A 26,381-nucleotide genomic window follows, 5' to 3' on the forward strand; every position below is an offset into this window, starting at 1 on the left:
AAGCTATCAAAGGACCGTTCAGGATCCACCTAGTCTTTATGTGTAAAAAGAATAGAAGAATACCGGTGCACCCATCATTCGGTTTAAAAAGCAAGGTTCAATCTCTCCACTAACCAACATGACGGTTTTTCAAAGGGAGGGACAACGATTTGCCGCTTGGCGGCCGGCCGGGCTCTCCGGAGGGCCCCGCCAGGGAATGAATCAGCTCCCCGGGGCCGCCCAGGCAACCCCAGAACTAGCGCCGCACTCGGGAGGACCCCAGGCGGAGGTCGGCTCACGTGACAAGGGCGCGCCGCACCCCCCGGGGCGTGGGGGTCACGTGGGCGCAAGGCCCCGCCCCGTCACCCAGGCCGCGGCGTGGAGGGGCGGGCGTCTGCCCCGGAAGTGGCTGTCTCCAGCTGACAGCTGCTCGTAAGGTGGCGGCGGCGGGCCCGGAGCAAGATGGCGCTGCGGCCGGGAGCCGGGGCTGGCGGCGGCGCGGCCGCGGGAGCCGGCGCGGGGGCCGCCGGGGGAGGCAGGTGGGTGTGAAGAGCCGAGCCGGACTCCGGGGCCGGCCCCGCCGGGGCGAGGGCTGCTTGGCGGTTATGGCGGTTTTCGCCCGCTTCGACCCCTTTTCCTGTGACACTGGGTTACGGGAGGAGGGGGTCCTCCGGGGCACCTAGGCCGGGCGGGTCGGGGGGAGCCCGGCGCCTGACTCCCGCCTCCCAGGCTCCGCGGCGTCGGTGCCGGGGCCGAGCAGCGAGCGAGAGCGTCCCAGTGCGGGGAGGAGAGGAGGAGCAGGAGCAGGAGCAGGAGCAGGAGCAGGAGCAGGAGCAGGAGCAGGAGGTGAGGGTCCGCTCGGTTGGGCTGGCGCCCGGCCGGGGCCGGGAGGGCACAGGAACCCCGACGCCTCGCTTCCAGCCCTGGCTGGCCCGCAGCGACCAGACTTCCCTCTCGCGGGGCGCTCCGGGCTCGACCAGGGAGAGCGAACTGAGGAGCGGTCCCCGACGCGCGCGCGTCTGTGTGTCTGTCTGTGTACTGTTTGTCTTCCCCCGTTTAGAATGCCCTGTCCTTTTTACCACCTTAGCGACACGGGAGAAACAGCAGGAAAAAGCTGAAGACCTTCGAATTAGTAAAGAGCCCTTGTAGACGTGACTCGTAAGACTCGTCTCCTTATTAAAATCGAATCACTATTAAACAGCAGTTACGCAGTTAGCAGAACAAAGCTTTCCAGACTTTGGCTTGGTCCTGAAACAAACCTGCCCTCTCCTCCGTCAAATAGGAATTGCCTCTGGTTCTCCTATCCAGAGTGATGAATAAAGGAGAAGAACGTTTGCAACTTGACAACTTCATCATTTAAGGAAATCTTTTATTCCGGGAAGTTTCCACCCCACTTCTATGATGACCTAGTCGGAGTTGGTTTTGTTAGGCAACCCCATAGGGCATACACAGTTGAAGATAAAATTAGCTTTTTATCTTCATCCTAAATTATTTTTGGAAAGCAAAATGTTAGTGTTTCGATAAGCAGTGTTTTTTTTTTGTTTGTTTGTTTGTTTTTTAATTTTGGAGTCACGAACACTAAAGTGTAAAGTCTTTAAAGTTATCACCCCCTGCAGATGCTTATGTATATGCTGGGGGAAAAAGGACAGTGGCTGTTGTACAGCTCCACTTTCCATTTCCTCTACACATCTTTCACTTTACATGTAAAACTGTTTTTTTTTTTTTCTTATATTGTTTCTTGATTCTTACATTGTTATTTGACATAAGTCAGTTTTTGGCTGCAGAAGACAAATATGTAATGATTTATTTTCTATATGTGATGCCAGTTTTTCAAATGGCTTGAGTGGCATTGATTTGATCAATCATGGCACTAAGTTCTGAGAAAATACAAACTTAAAAGAATCTGGTATTTTAGGCCTACAGAGTAAGTCGTGTTTGTCAGTAATGTTCCCTCAAAACCTTGGTCGTCTTTTGGTGGTTTGGCTTCTGTTTTTTGTGCGTGCTTGAGGACCTCAGGTGCAAAAAGTTGAGTGGATCATACCTCTTAGTTTGTAGTATTTTAATGTCACTAGTCCATGAACACTCATTTTTTTAAAGATTTTATTTATTCATTCATTCATTCATTCATTAGAGACAGAAAGAGAGAGGCGGAGACGCAGGAAGAGGGAGAAGCAGGCTCCATGCAGGGAGCCTGATGTGGGACTCAATCCCGGGACTCCAGGGTCACGCCCTGGGCCAAGGGCAGGCGCTAAACCACTGAGCCACTCAGGGATCCCCCATGAACGCTCGTTTTAAAAAATCAGTATGGCTTGAAATTATAATGGAAGTTAGAATGATTGATTTTAAAGTTTCTTTCATGTGTAAAAGTTGGTTGGGGTAGCCTGGGTGGCTCGGCGGTTTAGTGCCGCCTTCGGCCCACGGCATGATCCTAGAGACCTGGGACCCAGTCCCAGGTCGGGCTCCCTGCATGGAGCCTGCTTCTCCCTCTGCCTGTGTCTCTGCCTCTCTTTCTCTCTCTTTCTCATGAATAAATAAATAAAATCTTAAAAAAAAAAAAAAAGTTGGAGTAACATTGCATTCTAAAACTATAGAGGATATGGGACGCCTGGGTGGGTCAGCGGTTGAGTGTCTGCCTTCAGCTCAAGGCCTGGTCCCAGGATCCGGGATCGAGTCCCACATCGGGCTCCCTGTGAGGCACCTGCTTCTCCCTCTGTCGATGTCTCTGCCTCTCTTTCTCTGTGTCTCTCATGAATAAATAAATAAAAATCTTTTTTAAAGAAATAAAACTGTAGAGGATATATGGGAGAGAAAAGTGGTTAAAATGATCCTTACCTTGCAAAATATATGGTAAATATTACACTTATTGGAAACTTTCTGAGGCTGAAAGAATATTCTGATTTTTAGAGAGCAGTGGTGAAGGCTGAGGTTTTTGTGTAAGGAAGTTAACATTATGATAGCCTAAATATATTTTAAGGGAAAAGCAAAAGAGCCAGCCAACCTTTCTCAGCTTTTAATAGAGAAAATCCAGGAACTTTAAGGTACCATATTTCTTAGATTCTTGTTTCTGTTCTAAGAGACTAAACAAAAAGCAATGGCATTTTCCAACCTCATTAATATTAGCCTACTTTTGACTAATATCCTGGTTGAGCCACTTTAGAATAAATGCTAGAGTTATATAAAGGACAAAATTTACCCAAGAGATGAGAAGTATAATTTTTTTTTTTTTTTAATTTTAAAGACAAGTACGGCAGAGAGAAAAGCTGAAAGATCTTGATTAGTCTGTATCCTTCTGGGATATTAGCATTTGTGAGCTTGTGTTTTTCCTGCTCTTTTATAAGCTCTTTAAGGGCTTCCTCATCTTTTCATCTTCCACTGCTTCTAGCACATTGTAACATAAAAAATACTCTGTAGGGACGCTTGGGTGGCTCAGCGGTTTGGCACCTGTTCAGCCGAGGTCCTGGAGACTCGGGATCGAGTCCCGCGTCGGGCTCCCTGCGTGGAGCCTGCTTCTTCCTCTGCCTGTGTCTCTGACTCTCTCTGTGTCTCTCATTAATAAATAAATAAATACAATCTTTTAAAAAAAGAAAATATTCTGTAGATATTTGCGGATTCAGGCTACATTGAGGCAAAGGAGGTGTTTCAGCTGGGCGTCATTTGGAGGAAGAGGAAGGGGGTCAAGGGCTTATCATAAGAAATTTGAAGGCCTACTGAACACTAAGGGAACAGCAAGTAGGCTGGATGGATTGTGGCACTAAGGGGGAGATGAGTTTTGTGAGATAAAGCTGAAAAAAATTGTGCTAAAACTAGAGGGGGCCTGGGATATAAACTAAAGGAAATTCATTACAGAGTAGCCTTATCAATGGTCCTTGAGGAAGATGCCCCTCACCTGTGTTCTGTGAGCTGTACTAAAGTCCTAGAGTTTGGAGGCAGAGAGATGCTTTAAGACGTTTTGTTAGAGTCCATGCTTGAGAACAGATGGTTAGTAGCAAAGATAACCAAAAGGGAAGGATGAATGGGATAGGCCTGTGACAAGTAGACCTTACAGTTCTGCTTTCACGCTTGGGTATTGGTCATAAATAGTGGTTTTGCCTTTGAAATTAAATTGTTAGTCATCTTGCTGCCCAGTTTTGGGGAGCAGTGGGTGTTGGGTCTTTTTGCCAACCTTTTGCTGTCTTATCAGTAGCTTAGCTGCTTGTCTAAACAGTCTTGAAGCATGTTGAAGTTAGTCGTCTAAGCATTCCAGAGAACCTCATGAGTGGTACATAGGTCACTAAGGAGTTTGGATTGCTAAAAATTCCTGGAGTAAGTCATGTTTGTCGGTAATGTTCTAAATTTAATTTTTGTTTGTTTTCAAGGTAACCTTTATATGTCTATACATTTATTCTTGTTTATTTGGTTGTCTTAGTTGGGACCTTGGCAAACCTGCAGTTCTGTGCCTTCATTTGACAGAGGGGAAACAGGACAGGGTGATGAAGGGGTTGGTATAGAGCTTTACAGTTAATTTATGGCTGATCTGGAAAAAATATATATAACTTGAGTTTCTAGTTTTTATTTAGCCACCAAGCCATGTTGGTAATTTTAATCCTTAAGACTGATTTGGAAAAGTCTTGACGAGTTGATTACTTAAATGCATTGCTCCTAAGTTTATATGTCTTAGTATGTGTGAGTAGCTTTTTTAAAAAGTGATACTACCAAATGTCAACTTGGAATTTAAACATCTTGTCTACTTAACACATTACTTAGCTAATACATCTTCTGTGCCATTCAGAAAAGCTGTTCAATATTCAGGCCTCTCTCTGGGTGCCAGACTGCTTGTCAGCAGTAGAATTTGTTAAAAGTTCAGATCCCCTACAAAGCTATAAATAACATATAACCAGATAGATGTCCAACTAGAACTTTGTAAAACTCTTTACAAAATTTTTTTTAATTAAAAATATTTTAGAACTGAAAGACTCTAAAATTTGGATTTTAGCCATTTTCCTGGGAAAGGAAGAAAAGTGCAAGAACACATAAATTTGGCACATAATTCCTAGATTTTGCTAGACTCTTTAAAGATTACCCAAAACACCCCCTCCAGACCCTTGCCTCCCAGATTATGTCTTTCCCACTTAGACTTTTTCTTCATTGAATTGTCTCATTTTCTTTCCTTCCAGTCTTATAGAAGGAAGTCCCTCTTCCGTTTCAAAGCAGATCTCTTTTGCTACCTTTCTATCTTAATCTCATTCCCTCAAATACTTTATCAATTACTAAATATATCTTTTATATCCCAACTTTCTCTATACAGGTCCAAGAGTTTCTCTTCTTTGCACTGTTTACTCAGAGATTAGCATTTTTGGAAGCAGTGAGCTTTTTTGTTAATCCCCATTCTGTTCAGCTTTTCTACAACATTAAATACTGGTAATTTATTCCTTTTTCCCAAAAATGTGGTCCTTCCTTAGTTATCACTCAATTATAACCAACTCTGTTGGCTCTCAGTGACCATTTCCTACTCAGTTTTCACCATAAGAATTCTCCAAGTTGTGCTTTTTCTTCCCCCTATATATGGATGTTCTCTTAGCTTAGTTTCATTCAGAACCAGAGCTTAATTTTATTTTTTTTAACCTTTATTTTCAAAGAGCCTAGCTACATTGATCGAGAGCCTTCTCCTGTGCTTGAGTTACTTTTCTGATTGCCTACTAGATCACTCCTCAGAGAGGCACTCCTACATCCTCCCTCCCCAAACCTAGTCAAGGGTTTCTTCTTTTAGGAAACAGTATCATCATCCATACTGTTCCTCAGGCTCAAAATCTCAGCATCATCTTCAGCTCTTTCTGCTTCTTCACTGCTTTTCCCCCATCTTGGCAATTGCCAAGTCCTCTTGATTCTTCTTTTCAAAAAGCTTTCATTCACCTCTTCTAGTCCTACCACGCTGGTTCTGGCCCTCTTCATCTGTTATTAAGATTATTGTGGTAGTTTCTTAGCTGGTTCTTTTTGCTTCAAATCATCTCTGCTTTACCCCATTCCTAGAAAAACCCAAACCACATTTCTGATCATTTCACTCTCCTACTTAGAACCTGTGACATCAGGGGAATGCAGATCCAAATCACAATGAGATAATACTTCATACCCTTTAGCATAACTATTATAAAAAACAACAACAACAACAACACAAAATAACAAATGTTAGTGAGGATGTGGAGAAATTGAAGCTCTATGCGTTGCTAGTGAGAATACAAAATGGGGCAGCTGTGGTGGAAATCAGTTTGGCAGTTTCTCAGAATAAACAGAATTACTATATGACCCAGCAATTCCACTCCTAAATATATATCCAAAAGACTTGACTCAAACGGGGGGGGGGGGGGGGGGGGGGACTCAAACAGATACTTGTATACTAACTTCATAGGAGCATTATTCACAACAGTCAAAAGGTAGAAACAACCCAAGTGTCCATCAATAGATGAATGTATTAACAAAATGTGTTATGACCATATAATGGAGTACTTATTATTCAGCCATAAAAAAAGAATGAAATGCTGATACCTGCTACAAAATGGATGAACCTAAAAAATAGTATGTTAAGTGAAATAAGTCATATAAAAAGGACAAGCGTCGTATGATTCCATTTGATATGAGGTAACTAGAATAGGCAAATTCAAAGAAACAAAAAGTAGTGGCTACTGGGGGTTGGGGGAGGGAGTGATGGGGAGTTATTGTTTCATGAGTATAGAGTCTTTATTGGGGATGATGAAAAAGTTCTGGAAATGGATCATGGTTATAGTTGTACAACATCATGAATGAACTTAATGCTACAAACTATATACTTAAAAAAGGTTAAAATGGGGGACTTCTGGGTGGCTCAGTCAGTTAAGCATCTTCCTGCTCAGGTCATGATCCTCAGGGTCCTGGGATCAAGCCTCATGTCAATGCTCCCCACTCTGCAGGGAGTCTGCTTCTCCCTCCCCCTGCTCATGCTCTCTCTTGCTCTCTCACTGTCTCAAATAAATAATTTTTTTAAATGATTAAAATGATAAAATTTTGTCATGTGTGTTTTACCACAATTAATAATCTCTGCCTTCATATAATATTCAAAGGAAAATCAAAGGTCCTCTACAACCTGCTTTACTTCTCTAATCCTGTATCTTATAATCAACGTTAAATTATTTCTCTAAACACAGCTCTGGCCTCAGAGCTCTCACTCAAACAATATAGTGTGACTCTCTTTGAGGTTCAGCTTTAAAAGATACCTTCACAAAAAAAAAAAAGATACCTTCACAAAACTCCCTGAGATATAACCCATCAAATTAATCTTTTTCTTTTCATCTCGGTTGGTATTTTGGACCTCTTCCAGCACTTAGCACATTCTGTCCAGTATTAGTTAGTTGCCTGCATACATGTCTTCGCCCAGACTGTGAGCTGAGTCAGTTCCTCCATGTAGTTAAGTACTCAATACATGTTCACTGAATTGAATCTAATCCAACCTGCTTGTTTTATGGATGGAGAAATTGGAGTCCGGGGAAGTCACCCATTGACAGGACCAGGACTAGTTTTCTATTTCAAAAATTTCCTCCCTACGCTAACACAATCTCATGCGTCCTGTGAATGTTCAATCTGTACTGAAATTCAGTATTGTACTACAGAAAAAAATGATAGGACTCTATCTACAGTTCTTTGGTTTATGTAAAACAGAATCGTTTTATTTGAAATACTTGTATATATTAAGGTCTTGATCTAGTTTTCTTCTGTTTTCAGCTTCATGTTCCCAGTTGCAGGTGGAATGAGACCCCCTCAAGGTATGTGAAAGCTGAAATTTTAAACTTTTCACTTTTATTTTTATGTGGGAATTAAGTGGATAAAAAAAGTCCTGATTCTGCCAAATAAAGTTTTCCTATAGTCTTGAACCTATCTACCAGTTAATTCTTAACATTTCTCAAAAATTGCCTAATTCTAGATTGTTAGCTCCATAGGGCAGAAGCTATGTCTGCCTTATGCTTCTCAGTGTCTGCAGCACCCAGCATGCTGATAGAAAATTAGAGGGTCTCTGTGGATGTTTGTTGAATGAGTAAATGAACCTCTTTAAGTATCCTTTATTGTCATGTTTTCTCTATATGAATTTGGTCTTATAAGAGATAACATACTCTGATTCAATATAAATAATTTTTTAAGTGTCAGTTTTATTTTCAATTTCTTTACTGGGTATATCCTTTCTGTTTAAGATGAGGGCCTACCAATATTAATTCTAGCTGTATCTTCAGGGCAACTGTAGTGAAGGGATATAATCTTGACTCCTCCTGCTGTGGCATTGGGACACAGCATTGAAGAAAGAATATGTCTGCCTTTCTCTTCTTTCTGGTCACACGCTCTTAATTGTACCCCTGACACATACCAATCTGCTTCTGAAAACTGGCCCTTCTCACAAAGCCAGTGTTGATTGCTTATGCTAGAATTTCTAGAAACAGAGACTCCCAGGTCACCAATAGAGATGAAAGATAAAGAGTAGCTCAGTAGCAGGTGGTCAGTGGCTCATACTGACTTTGTCTCCATTTGTAATCAGTGATGGAGGTTGAGTTTCAGGTAAATTTTTCCAAGGGTCAGTTGTATTATTTCCATTGTGCTAACATTTATGCATTATTTAAGCTATCTATACTTAGATGTGTCTCAGATTTAGATAGAATGGTTTGAGATCTTTTGTTCTTTAGGAAGGCATTGCAGAGTTATTATTCATTATCATGGCTCAAGATTTTGCATATTTGTAAACTTTCAAGTAAAAAATCTACATATAGAGCAAAAAGAGAGCCTAAAAGTTTGCCTGATATTTTTTCTTATGGAATTTGGAATTTTTTTGAGATTTTTTTTAATATACAAAGTATGTTAGAGAGGACTTTCTGATCATTAGAAGGCTTTAAATTATGCATGGATTATTTCTGAAAGCATACACAAGAAGCTGACAGCAGGAGTAGCCACAAGATCATGATAGGTGAACAGAAGACAAGAGAGATGAGAGTTTTCACTGTGCATAGTTTCATGCCTTTAAATGTTGTACCAAGTATCTGAGTTACCCATTCAAGAATTAAATAAAACTAAATCAAATGAACAAAACTTTAGGTCCAAAGGGGCGAGAGGGAAAACATGTAATTCCATGAGGACAAGGACTTGGTATTGTTTACTACTGTGTCCCTAGAATGGTGCCTAACAAGGAGTAGGCCCTCAAATGTTTGAATAAATGATTGAATGAATAAGTGAATGCCACTACTGATGTTCCTTATAAATATGGATGTTCATGCTTCTGAAATTAAATGGTGTGTAAATAACCTTTAAGGTACATAGAACTCACAAGGTAAATGTGGCATACTTTACCAGACCTTTAATTTTTAAAATCAAAATTTGACCAAAAGCTCCTTATAGTAGGACCAACATAGGTGTAATAGAAGAACAAAATTTGGTTGAATTTGTGTTCAGGCCATGTAGGGATTTTGTTTTATTCATGGTTGTGTACCAATTCTCTAACACTGTGCCTAAAATATGGTAGGCACTTAGTGTTGGTTTTTTTTTTTTAAGATTTTATTTATTCATGAGAGACACAGAGAGAGAGGCAGAGACACAGGCAGAGGGAGAAGCAGGCTCCATGCAGGGAGCCCGATGCGGGACTCGATCTGGGGTCTCCAGGATCACGCCCTGGGCCAAAGGCGGCGCTAAACCACTGAGCCACCTGGGCTGCCCAGGCACTTAGTATTTATTAAATTCCCAAAGGGATGTATTTTCAGTCTCCTCCACTCTTGAGGATACTTCATTGGAAAAGTTTGGGTGATACTATACTATAAACATAGTTTCATGATACTGTTAATTTTTTTAATATGCTTAAATATTCTGTAGAAAAGTTATTATCTTCACTTTACAGATAAAGTTTTGTAACTTGCCCAAGATCACATAGCTAAGTAACTGATGGAATGGAATTCATACTCAGGTCTGTCTCACTCCACAGCCTGTGCTTTTTACACTAAAGTGCGCTGCCTCCCAAGTAACAAGTCCTTCATACTTATGGTTTTAAGAAAATAACCTTTGGAGGCACCTCGGTGGCTCAGTGGTTGAATGTCTGCCTTCAGCTGGGGCATGATCCCTGGGTCCTGGGATCAAGTCCCACATCGGGTTCCCTGTGGGGAGCCTGCTTCTCCCCCTGCTTGTCTCTGCCTCTCTCTCTGTGTCTCTCACGAATAAATAAATAAAATCTTAAAAAAAAAAAAAAAAAAGAAACATTAAAATACATTGACTTTAGGGGCACCTGGGTGACTCAGTCGGTTAAGTGGCTGACTCTTGATTTTGACTCAGGTCATGATCTTGGAGTCATCAGATTGAGCCCAGCATCGGGCTCTGTGCTGGATGTGGAGTCTACTTGGGATTGTCTTTCTCTGTCTGCCCCTCCCAAGCTTGCTCAAATGTGCATACTTGCTCACTTGTTCGCTCACTCTCTCTCTCTGTATCAAAAAAAATTTTTTTACATTGACTTTAATGACATCTTTGTTTTTCAGCTGGACTGATCCCGATGCAGCAGCAAGGATTTCCTATGGTCTCTGTCATGCAGCCTAATATGCAAGGCATGATAGGAATGAATTATAGCTCTCAGATGTCCCAAGGACCTATTGCCATGCAGGTACTTGCCTCTTTAACCAGTTGTTTACAAAGTTATTGTTTGTTGTTACATGTTGCATACTAAGAGCTACATACTAGGAGCATTATATTTGGAAATAAGTGCATCTTAGATCGCTTCCTTTAAACTAAAATAAAGATATGTTCATAAGAGTGGGGGGTGGAAACAAAGATAAATCATTTAAGGAAAATCTGGTGACTACTATGTTAGATTACTGGTTTAGAATGACATCTTGGGAAGCTCAGGGATCTGATGCCACAAAGTAGCATTGTTAGAACTAACATTGTTCTCATGAAAGGAGCAGTGTCATTGTTTGGAAGACTTAGAGCCTTCTTTACGTGGAGTTATGTAATCCCCATAACAACTTTTTAAAGAGGTAGTGTCTCCATTTTTCTGAGGAGAAATCTGCAGCTTTGTGAGGATGTTCACAGAGCATAGGAAGCCAGAATTTGAACTTAAGTCTTGAATAAATTGGTTTTATCTAAATAATACATTGAAATCTCTCTCAAGAGCATTAGGAAGCCATTGAATAGTTTAAAGCAGTGGAATGACACAATCAGATTTGTATTTCAGAAAGATCATCCTGACTGCTGACTAGAGAATGATTGGAGAGAGGAGGGCAAAAGTAGATAGAAGCAGAATCATTAAAAGAATGATGTAATGAAAGCAGGTGAGATGTTGATTGATTAAAGCAAATAATGTTGCGTTTTAATTTTAGAATTGGTGAATGAAATTGATAGTCTCAGGATTTAGTAAGCACTGCTGAAGATGAAATGGGCTTCTTCCATTTTGGATCTCCATGTCTTTGTAAATTATCTTCTCTAGCTATGATATCCATTTAAACCATGTAATCAAATAAACTGAATCCAGAAGTCAGGTTTTTGAATGGCTGAATCCAAAGTGTTATGATGCTTTTTTTTTTTTTTTTTTTTAATAAACGTATTGGGGGCACCTGGGGGGCACAGTCAGTTAGGCATCCAACTCTTGGTTTCTGCTCTGGTTGTGAACTCAGAGTTGTTGGATTCAGCCCTGCATTGGGCTCCACGCTCAACTCAGAGTCATCTTGAGTGTCTCTCTTTCTCTCTTTTCTCTCTCTCTTTCTTTCTGCCCCTCCCTCTGCCCTTCCGCCTGCACTCTCTCTCTAAAATGAATAAATAAATCTTTAAAATGTATTAATTCACAAATAAGCCAGAGCAAAAAGAATTCCCATACTATAAATAAATATTATGCCATATATTTTGTTTTTACTTAATTATTTAAGATTTTCTAAAAAAGAGGCACTGGATGGCTCAGTTGGTTAAGCATCTATCTGCCTTTGGCTCAGGTCATGATCTTGGGGGTCCGGGGGTCAAGCCCTTCCATCAGGCTCCCTGCTCAGTGGGGAGTCTGCTTCTCCCTCTCTCTCTGCCCCTCCCCTCCAGCTCATGCTGTCTCTCACTTTCTCCAAATAAATAAATTTTTTAAGGAATAAAATTTTCGGGGATCCCTGGGTGGAGCAGCGGTTTGGCGCCTGCCTTTGGCCCAGGGTGCGATCCTGGAGACCCGGGATTGAATCCCACGTCGGGCTCCCGGTGCATGGAGCCTGCTTCTTCCTCTGCCTATGTCTCTGCCTCTCTCTCTCACTGTGTGACTATCATAAATAAATAAAAATTAAAAAAAAAAGAAAATTTTCTAAAATAAAATATTCTATGTGTGTTTTGTGTGTACAATATACTAGTACAGTAACATGCATACAATTTATAAATAATATTCAGCCTTTACAATCAGAATTTAAGTTGAAACTATTGTCATGTTGAAGTCATATAAACAAAGCTTTTGTTTTGTATGTAAAGATTTGGGAGAACTTTTTTTTTTTTTTTTTAAGATTTTATTTATTTATTCATAGAGACACAGAGAGAGAAGGCAGAGACACAGGCAGAGGGAGAAGCAGGCTCCACGCAGGGAGCCCGACATGGGACTCGATCCCAGGTCTTCAGGATCACACCCCGGGCTGCAGGCGGCACTAAACCGCTGCACTACCGGGGCTGCCCAAGAACTTCTAGAATCATATTTTATTCATCTCTGGCAGAAAGAAATGAGACTAAATTGAACTTTGTAGGTTTTAAATCCACGTTACTCAGTTTTTGCCAGGTTGTGTTACAGAAACACCAATCCCAAAGTCTATTACAAAGACAAAGATTTATTTTCTCATTTGTGATGCATGCCTTTGTGGATTGGCTGTGACTCCAATTCTTGTTCTCTTTATCCTGAGACCCTTACCTAGGACATCCCAGACTCTTGGCATAGGGAAAAGAGATGGCCAAACCCTGTTATAACTTTTAAAGCTTCCTGTCAGAGGTAGCATTTATTAGTCACTTCTGTTCACCGAAGTAATGTGGCCAAAGTGAATCCGTAGGGGAAGAAAATACCAGGAAGAGTGCACATCACATAGGAATGTGTAATCTTAGAGTAAAGACAGCGAATAGCTGGAAACAATCTACCATAGAACACGGTCTTGGGCAGCCCGGGTGGCTCAGTGGTTTAGTGCTGCCTTCAGCCCAGGGTGTGATCCTGGAGACCGGGGATCAAGTCCCACATCAGGCTCCCTACATGGAGCCTGCTTCTCCCTCTGTCATGTCTCTGCATCTCTCTCTCTCTGTCTCTCGTGGATAAATGAAATCTTAAAAAAAAAAAAAAAAAAAAAAAAAACACGGTCTTGCTGCTTATTGAAGTATAGTTAATATACAGTGTTATATTAGTCACAGGTGTACAATGTAATGATTAACCAATACTATACATTATTCAGTGCTTATCTAGATAAGTGTATTCTTGATCTCCTTTTTTCACCCCTTCCATCCACCTCCATCTGGCAAACACTCATACTCTTGAGTCTGTTTTTTTTGGTTTGTCTCTCTCTCTCTCCCCTTTTTTCCAGTTGTTGTTTTGTTTTGTTTCTTAAATTGCACATATGGGTGAAATCATATTTTTCTTTCTCTGAGTCACTTATTTAGCATTACACTCTCTAGGGTCCATCTGTGTTACTGCAAATGGCAAGATCTCATTCTTTTTTTACAGCTGAGTCATATTCCATTTTATTTATATGTATGTATATATATGTCTGTGTATGCAGTACATCTTCTTTGTCCATTCATCTTTGGATAGACACACTCGGTTTGCTTCTGTATCTTGGCTATTGTAAATAACATGGCAGTAAACATAAGAGTGCATAGTGTTTTCATTTTCTTTGGGTAAATACCCAGTAGTGGAATTTCTGCATCATCTGGTAATTCTATTTTTAATTTTTTGAAGAAAAAAAATTACTCCATACTGTTTTCCAACAGTGAGCGTAGCAATTTGCATTCCCACCAAAGGTGCACAAGGGCTCCTTTTTCTCCACATCTTTGCCAACACTTGTTTCTTGTGTTATTGATTTTAGCCATTCTGACTAGTGTGAGGTAATGATCTCATTGTAGTTTTGATTAGCATTTCCCTGGTGATGAGTGATGTCAGGCATCTTTCCCTGTGTATTTTGACAATCTGATGAATTCCTTGGAAAAAATGTCTGTTTTTAATCACCTTGTTTGTGTTTTTGGTGTTAAATATGTCTGTATATCTATATGTTATATCAAACTTTTGGATATTAACTCCTTATCAGATATATTATTTGCAAACATCTTCTCCCATTCAGTAGGTTGCCTTTACGTTTTGTTGACGATTTCCTTTGCTATGTATAAGCTTTTTATTTTGGTGTAGTCCCAATAATTTACTTTTGCTTTTGTTTCCCTTGTCTTTGGAGACATACCTAGAAAAATATATCTATGGCCAATGTCAAAGAAATTACTGCCTGTGTTTTCTTCTAGGAGTTTTATAGTTTCAGGTCTCACATTTAGGTCTTTAATCCATTTTGAGTTTATTTTTCTGTATGGTGTAAAAAAGTGGCCCCGTTTCATTATTTTGCATGTAGCTGTTCAAATTTCCTAGCACCATTAGTTGAAGAGGCTGTTTTTTCCTCATGGTATGTTCTTGCCTCTTTAATTGTAGATTAATTGACCATATAAGCATGGGTGTATTTCTAGGCTCTCTATTCTGTTCCATTGATCTGTGTGTCTGTTTTTGTGCCAGTACCATATTGTTTTCATTACTACAGATGTGTAGTATATCCTGAAATCTAGGATTGTGATACCTCCGGTTTTCTCAAGATTACTTTGGCTATTTGAGCTCTTTTGTGGCTCCATACAAATTTTCGTATTATTTGTTCTAGTTCTGTGAAAAATGTTGTTGGTATTTTGATAAGGATTGCATTGAATCTGTAGGGTGCTTTGGGTTGTATGAATATTTTAACAATGTTAATTCTTCCAATCCATGAGCATGGACTATCTTTCCATTTGTGTCCTTTTTTTCATCAATATCTTATACTTTTCAGAGTATAGGTCTTTTGCCTCCTTGGTTCATTCCTAGGTATTTTATGACTTTTAGTGTAATTACAAAGGGGACTGTTTTCTTACTTTCTCTTTCTGCTACTTCCATTATTTGTGTAGAGAAATGCAACAGATTTTTGTATATTTTGCATCCTGAAGCTTTACTGAATTCATTTGTCAGTTCTAATAGTTTTTTGGTGGAGTCTTTAGGGTTTCCTACTTTAGTAGCATGTCATTTGCAAATAGTGACAGTTTATTACTTATCATTTAGGATGCCTCTTATTTCTTTTTCTTGTCTGATTCCTGTGGCTAAGACTTCCAGTACTATGTTGAATTAAAGTGGTGAGAATGGATATCCTTGTCTTGTTCCTAATGCTAGAGGATAAGCTCTCGGTTTTCACTATTGACTATAATGTTAGCTGTGAGGTTTTTATATATGGCCTTCATTTTGTGAAGTTTTTAATCATGAATAGATGTATTTTTGTCAAATGCTTTGTCTGCTGAAATCATCACAGTTTTTATCCTTTCTCTTGTTAATGTGAGATATCAATGCTAGCTGCAAATATTGAACCACCTACCCTTGAATCCCTGGTGTAATCCCACTTGATCGTGGTGAATGATTTTTTTAATGTATTGGTGGATTTGGTTTGCTAATATTTTGTTGAGGTTTTTTATATTTATGTTTCTCAGAGGTACTGACCTACCCTATCTCTGTTTTTTTTTTTTTTATAGTATCTTTATTTGATTCTGGTATTAGGATAATGCTGGCCTCATAGGATGAATTTGGAAGCTTCATCCCTGTTCTATTTTTTGGAAGTTTGAGAAGATTAGGCATTAACTTTTCTTTATTTTTATTTTTATTTTTTTTAAATTAACTTTTCTTTAAATGTTTGTTCTTTAAATGAGTTCGCCTGTGGATCCTCTGGTCCTGGACTTTTGTTTTTTGGGAGTTTTTTGATTACTGATTTGATTTCATTACTAATAATAAGTGTGTTCAAATGTTCCTTTTTCTTCCTTTTTCGGTTTTGGAATGTTACATATTCCTAGGGATTTATCCATTTCTTCTAGGTTGTCCAATTTGTTGGTATATAATTTTTACTATATTCTCTTAAAATCCTTTGTATTTCTTTATTTGTTATTTCTCTTTCTTCATTTCTGGTTTTACTTGAGTTCTTTCTTTTTTTCTTGATGAGTCTGCTAAAGGTTTATCAATTTTGTTTTTCTTTATAAAGAACCAACTCCTGGTGTCATTGATCTGTTCTATTATTTATTTAGTTTTTATTTCATTTATTTCTGCTGTAGTCTTTATTACTTCCTTCCTTCTACTGGCTTTGGGCTTTATTTCCTAGTTCCTTCAGGTGTTCCTTGGGTTCTTTATTTGAAATTTTTCTGATAGGACTGTATTGCTATAATCTTCCCTCCTAGAACAGCTTTTGCTGCATCTCAAAGATTTTAGACCATTGTGTTTTCATTTTCATTTGTCTCCATGTATTTTGAAATTTCCTCTTTGATTTCTTGGTTGACCTATTCATTGTTTAGTAGCATGTTATTTAGCCTCCACATATTTATATCCTTTCCAGATGTTTTCTTGTGGTTGATTGTTGATTTCTAGTTTCATACTGTTATGGTTGGCAAAAAAAATGCATAATATGATTTCAGTTGTTTTTTTCTTTTTAGTTTATTGAGACTTGTGGACTAAGATGTCATCTATCCTGGGGGGAATGTTCCATGTGCACTTGAAAAGAATGTTTTGGGGTGGAATGTTCTGAATATATCTGTTAGGTCCATCTGATCTAATTTGTCATTCAAAGCCACGGTTTCCTTGTTGATTTTCTGTTTGGATAATCTCTCCATTGGTGTAAGTGGAGTGTTAAAGTCTCTTACTCTTAGTATATTACTGTCAATTTTTTTCTTTAGGTCTGTTAATATTTGCTTTATGTATTTAGGTACTCATATGTTGGGTGTATCGTTATTGATAATTGTTATATCTTTTTGTCCTTTTGTCTCTTGTTATAGTCTGTTTTCAAGTCTGTCTGATGTCAGTATTGCTACCCTAGCTTTCTTTTCACTTCCATTTGCATAGTAAATGTTTTTATATATATCCCTTATTGCTTTCTATCTGCAGGTGTCTTTATCTCTGAAGTGAGTCTTTTTTAGGCAGCATGTAGATGGGTCTTGTTTTTTATCCAGTCACCATGTGTCCTTTTGATTTGAACATTTAGTCCATTTATATTTAAAGTAATTTTTGAGCACCTGGCTGACTGAGTCAGTAAAGCTTGCAGCTCTTGATCTCCGGTCATGAGTTCAAGCCCTGCTTTGGGGATAGAGCTTACTTAAAAATTAAAAAAAAAATTTTTTTTAAATAATTATTTTTTTAAAAGATTTTATTTATTTATTCATTCACGATAGACACAGAGAGAGAGGCAGAGACAGAAGCAGACTCCATGCAGGGAGCCCGATGTGGGACTTGATCCCGGGACTCCAGGATCACGCCCGGACCAAAGGCAGGCGCCAAACTGCTGAGCCACCCAGGGATCCCCCTAAAAAAATAATTATTGATGGTCATATACTTATTGCTATTTTGTGATTTCTTTTATGCTTGCTTTTGTCATTCTTTTTTGTTTCTTTTTGTCTTGCTCTCTTCCTTGTGGTTTGATGGCTTTTTTGTGTTATGTTTGAATTCCTCTCTCTCTCTCTCTCTCTCTCTCTCTATATATATATATATATATATATATATATATATATTTTTTTTTTTATCTATTACAGGTTTTTGATTTGTGGTTACCATTAGGTTCATATATAACATTGTATGTGGGTAGCAGTCTATTAATTTGATGGTCACTTAAGTTTAAACTCATTCTGGCACAAAAACAGACACAGATCAGTGGAACAGAATAGAGAAACCAGAAATGGACCCTCAACTCTTTGGTCAACTAATCTTCAATAAAGTGGAAAAGAATATCCAATGGAAAAAAGAGAGTCTCGGGCAGCCCAGGTGGCTCAGCAGTTTAGTGCCGCCTTCAGCCCATGACCTGATTCTGGAGACCCGGGATCAAGTCCCATGTCAGGCTACCTGCATGGAGCCTGCTTCCCCCTCTGCCTGTGTCTGTGCCTCTCTCTCTCTCTGTGTGTCTCTCATGAATAAGTAAATAAAATCTTAAAAAAAAAAAAAAGAAAGAAAAAAGAGTCTCTTCAACAAATGGTTTTGGGAAAATTGGACAGACACATGCGAAAGAATGAAATGGGACCATTTCCTTACACCATACATAAAAATAGACTCAAAATGGGTAAAAGACCTAAATATGAGACAGGAATCCATCAAAATCCTAGAGGAGAACACAGGCAGCAACCTCTGTGATCTCAGCCGTAGCAACTTCTTGCTAGACACATCTCCAAAGGCAAGAGAAACAAAAGCAAAGATGAACTATTGGAACTTCATCGATATAAAAAGCCTTTGCACAGCAAAGGAAACAGTTGATAAAACCAAAAGACAACCCACAGAATCAGAGAAGATATCTGCAAATGTCTTATCAGATAAAGGGTTAGTATCCAAAACCTATAAAGAAGTTATCAAACTCAACACATATCCAATAATAATCCAATCAAGAAATGGGCAGAAGATGTAAATAGATGTTTCCAAAGAAGACATACAAATGGCCAAAAGACTCATGAAACAATGCTCAATATCACTCGGCATGAGGGAAATACAAATCAAAACCATGAGATACCACCTCACACTGATCAGAATAGCTAAAATTAACAAATCAGGAAACAACAGATGTTGGCAAGGATGTGGAGACAGAGAAACCCTCTTACACTGTTAGTGGGAATGCAAGCTGGTGCAGCCACTCTGGAAAACAGTATAGAGATTCCTCAAAAAGTTGAAAATAAAGCTACTCTACGACCCAGCAATTGCACTACTAGGTATTTATCCCAAATATACAAATATAGTGATCTAAAGGGGCACCTGCACCCCAGTGTTTATAGCAGCAATGTCCACAATAGCCAAACTATGGAAAGAGCTTAGATGTCCATCAACAGATGAATGGATAAAGAAGATGTGATATATATATAAACATACACACAATGGAATGCTACTCAGCCATCAAAAATTGAAATCTTGCCATTTGCAATGATGTGGATGGAACTAGAGGGTATTGTGCTAAGCAAACTAAGTCAATCAGAGGAATACAATTAGCATATGATCTCACTCATATGTAGAATTTAGGAAAGTAAAGATCATAGAAGAGAGGAAAAAATAAAACAAGATGAAATCAGAGAGGGAGACAAACCATCAGAGACTCCTAATCATAGGAAAGAAACCGAGCATTGCTGGAGGGGAGTGGAATGGGGTAACTGGGTGATGGACATTAAGGAGCCCTGGGTATTATATAAGACTGATGAATCATTGACCTCTACCTCTGAAACTAATAATATATGTTAATTAATTGAATTTAAATTTTTTTAAAGTTTGAACTCATTTAATAGCAATAAAGTTTTACTCCCCACCCCTGTATTTTATGTATATGATGCCATACTTTACATCCTTTATTTTGCAAATCACTCAACTGATTTTAATAGATGTAATTGGCATTACTGCTTTTGTGCTTTAACCTCCATGCTGATTTTATAAGTGATTAATCTACTACTTTTATTATATGTTTGCATTTATCTGTGAAATTTTTCCCTTTCATCATTTTCTTACTCCTGATTATGGCCTTCTCTTTCCAAAGAATACTCTTAAACATTTTTTGTAAGGCTGGTTTAGTGATGAACTCCTTTAACTTTTGTATCTTTGAGAAACTCTTTATTTCTTCTATTTTGAATGATTACAGGTAGAGTATTCTTGTTTGCTGAATTTTTTTTCTTTTAGCACTTTGAATATATCATGCCACTGCCCTCTGGCCTGCAAAGTCTGCTGAAAAATCTGCTGATAGCTCAGTGGGTTTCCCTTGTGTATAACTGTTTTCTTTTCTCTTGCTGCTTTTAAAATTCTCTCCTTATCACTACTTTTTAATTATTGTGTATCTTGGTGTGGACATCCCTGGGTTTATTTTGCCGGGGGCTCTCCGATTTCTGGATCTGAATGTCTGTTTCCTTACCCAGATTAGGGAAGTTTTTAGCTATTATTTCTTCAAATAAATGTTCTGCCCCCTTCTCTCTATCTTCTCCTTCAGGGATCCCTATAAAGTGAATGTTATTATGCTTGATGATGTTGCAGAGTTTCCATAGCCTTTTCTCATTTTTTATTACTCTTTGTTGTTGTTACTGTTCAGCTTGTTACATTTCATTAAGCTATCTTCCAGATCACTGATCCATTCTTCTGTGCTTCCTCTAATCTGCTGTTGCTTTCTTCTAGTGTATTTTTTAATTTCAGCTACTGAATTCTTTAGCCCTGTTTTTTTTTAATATTTTCTATGTCTTTGTTGATGTTCTCACTGAGATCCTCCACTGTTTTCTCAAGTCCAGTGAGTATCTTGGTGACCATTACTTTGAATTCTTTATCAGGCATATTGCTTATCTCCATTCCATTTAGCTCCCCTCCCACCCTTTTTGATGTGCCCTTCTCTCTATAATTAGCTGTAAAAGGTCCGTTCTGCCAGTCTTCAGGTTGTTTTCAGAGTTAGTCATATAGATGTAGGGTGTCTCAATGTGTCCATGGAATGAGGTGAGCTCAGGATCCTCCTACTCTGCCATCTTCCCCAAACTTCCCCCATTCTGTTTTACGGTTTTTGTTTTGTTTTGTTTTTGTTTGTAAGTAGGCTCTACACCCAACATGGGACTTGAACTCATGATCCTGAGATCAGGAGTTGCATGCTCTACCAACTGAGCTAGCCAGGTGCCCCCTGTTTTTTTGATAGTAGCTGTTTTAATGGATGTGAGATAGTATCTCTTTGTAGTTTTGATTTGTATTTCTTTAATAAATGATGTTGAGTATCTTTTCATGTGCTTATTGGCTATTTGTGTAACTTCTTTGGAAAACTGTTTAAGTCTTTTGTCCCATTTTTGAGTTGGGTTTTTTGTTGTTGAATTGTAAGAGTTTTTTTTTTTTTTTTTTTTTTTTTACAGTAAGAGTTCTTTATATATTTTAGATGTTAATCCCTTATCAGATGTATGCAAATACTTTCTCCCATTCTTTGGGCTGCCCTTTTGCTCTGTGGATAGTGTCTCTTGATGTACAATTTTTCTTTAAGTTTTCATGGAGGCCAAGTTGTTTATTTTTTCTTTAAACGTTTGGTAGAATTCACCAGCAAAGCCATCAGACTTTCCTTATTGGGAGATTTTGATTACCAACTAAATCTCTGTAGCTATGTGACAAGTCCTCCCATATTATTCCTCTTTTCAAAATTATTGTAACTATTCTAGTTTTTCTATCTTTCCATATACATTTTGGAATAATGTTGTCTATATCTATAAAAAGTCTTATTGGAATTTTGATAGGAATTATGGTAAACCTTTTTATCAATTTGGGGGAAATTGACATCTTAATATGGATTCTTGCAATATATGAGCATGATGTGTCTATTTAGGTCTTTGATTTCTGTCATCAGCATTGTGCAGTTTTCAGCATACAAGTTCTTTTTTTAAAATATTTTATTTATTCATGAGAGACACAGAGAGAGAAGCAGAGACACAGGCAGAGGGAGAAGCAGTCTCCATGCAGGAGCTGGACGCAGGACTTGATCCCAGGATCCTGGGCTGAAGGCAGGTGCCAAACTGCTGAGCCACCCAGGCGTCCCAGCATACAAGTTCTTTAAATGTTTTGTTAGATTTACATCTAATCATTTTATTCTTTTGAGTAATTGTAAATGGCATTGTAATTTTTATTTCAGTGTCTGTTGCTAGTATGTAGAAATGATTGATTTGGGTGTGTTTGTTTTGTAACCTGCAACCTTGGTGAACTCACTTCTCTAGGAATTTTTTGCAGTTTCCTCAGAATTTTCTATGAAGATAATCATATCCTTTTACCAGATTTTAGCATGCCATATTTGCTTCACATTTTCAAAAGAATTTAACAAAACAGCTATAATTCCATTCTTCTGCCTCCCCAGAGATAGTTTTCACTATCATGAGTTCAGTGCTTGTTGTTTTCATATGTATTCTTACACTTCTGTTTTACATGTTTGAAGATTCATGAATCTTATGTATTTTCTAGGTTTTATAGGTTTACATGAGTGTGTACCCTTCTGTATTTGAGTGGGGTTTTTTTTTTTTTTTAAGATTTTATTTATTTATTCATGAGAGACACCGAAAGAGAGGCAGAGACATAGGCAGAGGGAGAAGCAGGCTCCATGCAAGGAGCCCGATGCGGGACTCCATCCCGGGACTCCAGGACACGCCCTGGGCTGAAGACAGGTGCCAAACCACTGAGCCACCTAGTCCTTGAATTTGAGTTTTTTATTTGACAATGTTTCTCCTCAAGGTTTATCCCTGTTATAGAGTGATACAACTTTGTTCTTATAGCTCCTGTGTAGTATTCCAGTGCATGGGTATATATTCTTCTGTTGATGGACATTTGAGTTGTTTCCAATTTTTTGCTTTTGTTCTGGTTTTATTGATTTCTAAGAGTTCATTGTATATTCTGGATTCTTGCCTTTGTGGTTATTTGTGTTGCCAATATTTACTCCTGTTCTTTGTCTTTTAATTTTGTTGGTGTGGTGATGTCCTGTATTATAGTTAATAAGTAAGATAGATAAATCATTTCTTTCATGGTTTGAGTTATGTGTCTCATTAGACATAGTCTTACCCTGAGATCATAATATCATTCTCCTGTATTTTCTTATTAAACTTATCTGGAGTTCTTTGGTTATCAGTGTGAGTCTACACTGATAATGGAATTATTTTCCATTTGAGTAGACAGTTGTCTCCAAATCACTTATCAATATCCCGTTCTTTATACTCATTGATTTCTGTTATTCCTGTACTATCCAATTTATTTTTATGCTTTGGATTAGTTTCTGAGCTGTCCTATTTATCCCATTGCTATTTCTGTCTATCCCTGCCTCAATAACTATCTTAGTCTTCTAAGTATTCTAGCCTAAGATCAACCTTGATACTGCTAATGTGGATCTTCTTTGTTCTTTTCAAGAATTGTAGCTATTCATGGTTCTTTCCTCTTTAGTATAAATTTTAAGATCAGCTTGTCAAATTCCACATAAAATTTGTTGGGATTTTGATTGAAATTGGTATTTTTACTTTTTTAGTCTGCCCTATCTCTCCAGTTATTCAGATCTTCAGTAGCCTTCAATATTCTTCATCTGGGAAGTAAACTATTTTATCTTTAGTGTTTTTAACAGTTTATTGCATATATCTCAGATTTCTGGGTTATTTTTTTGTCATGTCTTTACCCAGTGTATAACTAAAGATTCGTATCTCGTGACTTTTTGGTTTATCTAGATTTCAAAAGAATGTATAAAGAGACTACATGAATGTATAAACTAACTTTTCAATAGTAGGAGAAAAACAAAATATCATTTAGCAAGTTTGAATCTTCTCGAAGATTTAGTTTTATAATTAAATAGATTTAAATATAATTAATGTTTAATATTAATAATTAATATTTTATTAATAATTAAATATTAATATACTGTTTAATAATTTAATGTGTTAAATTTTATAAACAGGAAGGCGGTGTGCATAATAATGCCTTTTCTTTCTTCATTCTTTATTATTTTTGTGGAATATCAGTCTTTTGGCCTATATGAGTTGAATGGTTTCCCATCCAAGTACTAACCAAGCCCGACCCTGCTTAGCTTCTGAGATTAGATGAAATCTGGTACATTCACAGTGGTATGGCTGTAAATGAGTTGAGAGGTTTCTTTTGCATTTTATGTGCCTTGAATAAATGAAGTCAATTTAAAAAGGAACTTAATCCCTCACCACAAAAAAATAGTGACTATGTGACATGATGGAGGTATTAGTTAATGCTGTGGTGGTAATCATTTTGCAGTATGTAAGTGTATCACATCAACAGGTTGCATACCTTAAAATTACAGTGTTATGTTAATTGTACCTCAGTAAAACTGGAAAAATGGTAGAAAATTATTTTCTTTAAATAGAGGTACAAAAAAAAAAGAAAAAGAAAAAAGAAAGAAATGTAATCCTAGGAGCACAGTGCTCATTTTTAGCAGCAAGAGAACCACACTATGACTGAAAGGAAGTGTGCATTGCCACCCCACCCGGGATTTAGAATAGAGAGTGTTAGTAATTAAGCAATAGGAGTTACTTATAACTTCCCTTGTAAGGTCCTAAAACCAGTTTTAAGCCTTTTGAGCTGCTACTATGTTTTAAGCAGGTAGATGCCTGAGCATATGAATAGACACACAAAAAAACACATTAAAATTGTTTTTAAGTCAGAATTTGTGGTAGTTGTTGGTAATTGGAGAGACAGTATAGCATAATGCTAGAGATCATGGACTTTGTTTTTTTTTTTTTTTTTAATTTTTTATTTATTTATGATAGTCACAGAGAGAGAGAGAGCGCGGCAGAGACACAGGCAGAGGGAGGAACAGGCTCCATGCACCGGGAGCCCGATGTGGGATTCGATCCCGGGTCTCCAGGATCGCGCCCTGGGCCAAAGGCAGGCGCCAAACCGCTGCGCCACCCAGGGATCCCGATCATGGACTTTGGAACCAGAAGCTGTCTGGTTCTAATACTGGTTCTGCCACTTACCATCAATAAATAAATAAGTTAGATAACAATTTTGCATTTCCATTTCCTCACCTGTACAATGAGAATAATAGTAGTACCTACGGCATAGGTTTGTTATAAGGATTAAGTCTATGAATATATAGAGAGCCCTTAGAAAAGTCCTTGGGACATATGAAGGGCTTTATAAGCGTTATTATTCAGGTATTCTTGTTGATCATAATCAGAAATATCTCTAAACCTAAGGATCTTACATATATTGAGAATAATGTATATAAACGCCTAGTTCTATAGCCGCTGGCATGTGGCATGAACACAATAAAATGGTACCTTATTTTCATAGTATAACTATGAAATGTTCATTTTTTCTTATCTAGCTGCTTTAATTCTGTATTTGCCTACAGAATCTGCTGTGTTCCAGAAAAAAAAAAAAGAGATCACCATTGTTTTTGAGAGTGTATTATTTTGTTGTCAGTATTATTTTTAATAATTATAATAACTGCTATATATTCATATGTGCTACACGGTGTTCTACATGCTTTACCCATATTATATTATTTCTAGGCCTTAAAACAAGCCTCTACTGTTTCAATGAGGTGCACTTTTCTCAAGGTTCAGAATGAGGGGATATTTTTGATAATTTCTAAAAGGAATGCTTTATTTGGAGGAAACACTAACATGATTTCTTCAACAAACATTGTTAGATTAAAATCAAGATCTTAAAAAAAAAATCAAGATCTTAGTCTTGTTAAAAAAAAAAAAAAAACTTAATTAAAAATGAATTGCTGAGGGTGCCCAGCTGGCTTAGTTGGTGGAGCATGTGACTCTTGATCTCAAGGTTGTGAGTTCCAGTCCCACACTGGATATAGCAATTACTTAAAAATAAAAAATGTTTTTTAAAAAATGAAGTGATGAAAATCTGTATTAATTTCCATAGCATGAATATAATCTTTACTTTAATTTAAATTCTGGTGGTTTACATTAATCAAATTTGTATAAATGGAGTTAAGCTTTATTACAAATACATCCTTCATCTGCTATAACTAAAAGTAGCCATCCTGGAATAAGGGACTAGATAATTTGATGACTAAAGTAGCTGGATGCATATATTCAGATTTTTGATGGGAGAGAGAGGATAAAAGGTTTAGAAGAAGTGAGGAGGAATATTCCCTTTATTTACAGGAAATGTGGAGGAGAAGCAGCAGTCTCCAGATGAGAGGCTTCTGGGGACAGCCAGGTTTCAGTTAGAGAACAGAAGAGAAGCCTTTCAGGGAGAAGGCTGAGGAGTAGAAGAATTTCCACTCAGTATAAATTAGCCATTATTATCATCATCAGTGTTATCGTCGTCATTACTAATATTAGATTTGTAATTAGTTGTTGTACAATACTATTCTTCTGGACGTGTGAGTAAACTTTACACTGTGGTTATTGCAATATCACTCTTGCTGATTAAATATATTTTCTGTACAAGTTTGGATATCAAGCCTGTGATAATAACCATCACAATATTGATTATCCTATCATACATATTGGAAAATCATGTTTAATCTCATTTTTGGAATAACTACCATATGTGAGACTCTTATCTACTGGATATACAAGGCCATGTAAGATATGATACCTCTTCTCAAAGAGTATGGGTTAGTGAGCTCACCAGAGATACCTTGTGTGTACACATGTGCTTCCATGTGCACACACACCCTACATGTTAGCAGTGGTCCCCTCTAAGACAAGGA

The 26,381-nt window shown here is 38.0% G+C and overlaps 1 protein-coding gene across 11 annotated transcripts in view; it reads left to right on the forward strand.

Moving 5' to 3' along the window:
* The first annotated feature begins 400 nt into the window (after positions 1-400).
* Positions 401-26,381, forward strand: part of SYNRG (synergin gamma) — an 84,465-nt gene continuing 58,484 nt past the window's right edge. For 6 of the 11 annotated variants that reach the window (XM_072779581.1, XM_072779583.1, XM_072779584.1 and 3 more), the window contains exons 1-3: positions 401-518; positions 7,708-7,748; positions 10,482-10,603. In XM_072779581.1, coding sequence (XP_072635682.1) covers positions 442-518; positions 7,708-7,748; positions 10,482-10,603 — 240 coding nt within the window. In that variant the 5' untranslated portion in view covers positions 401-441. Of the gene's footprint in view, positions 519-710; positions 826-7,707; positions 7,749-10,481; positions 10,604-26,381 lie in introns of those variants that run through there. The other 5 variants (XM_072779582.1, XM_072779588.1, XM_072779590.1 and 2 more) reach the window with 2 other exon arrangements.

This window comes from Canis lupus, chromosome 16, assembly GCF_048164855.1.
Source record: "Canis lupus baileyi chromosome 16, mCanLup2.hap1, whole genome shotgun sequence".
Classification (NCBI taxonomy): Eukaryota; Metazoa; Chordata; class Mammalia; order Carnivora; family Canidae; genus Canis; species Canis lupus.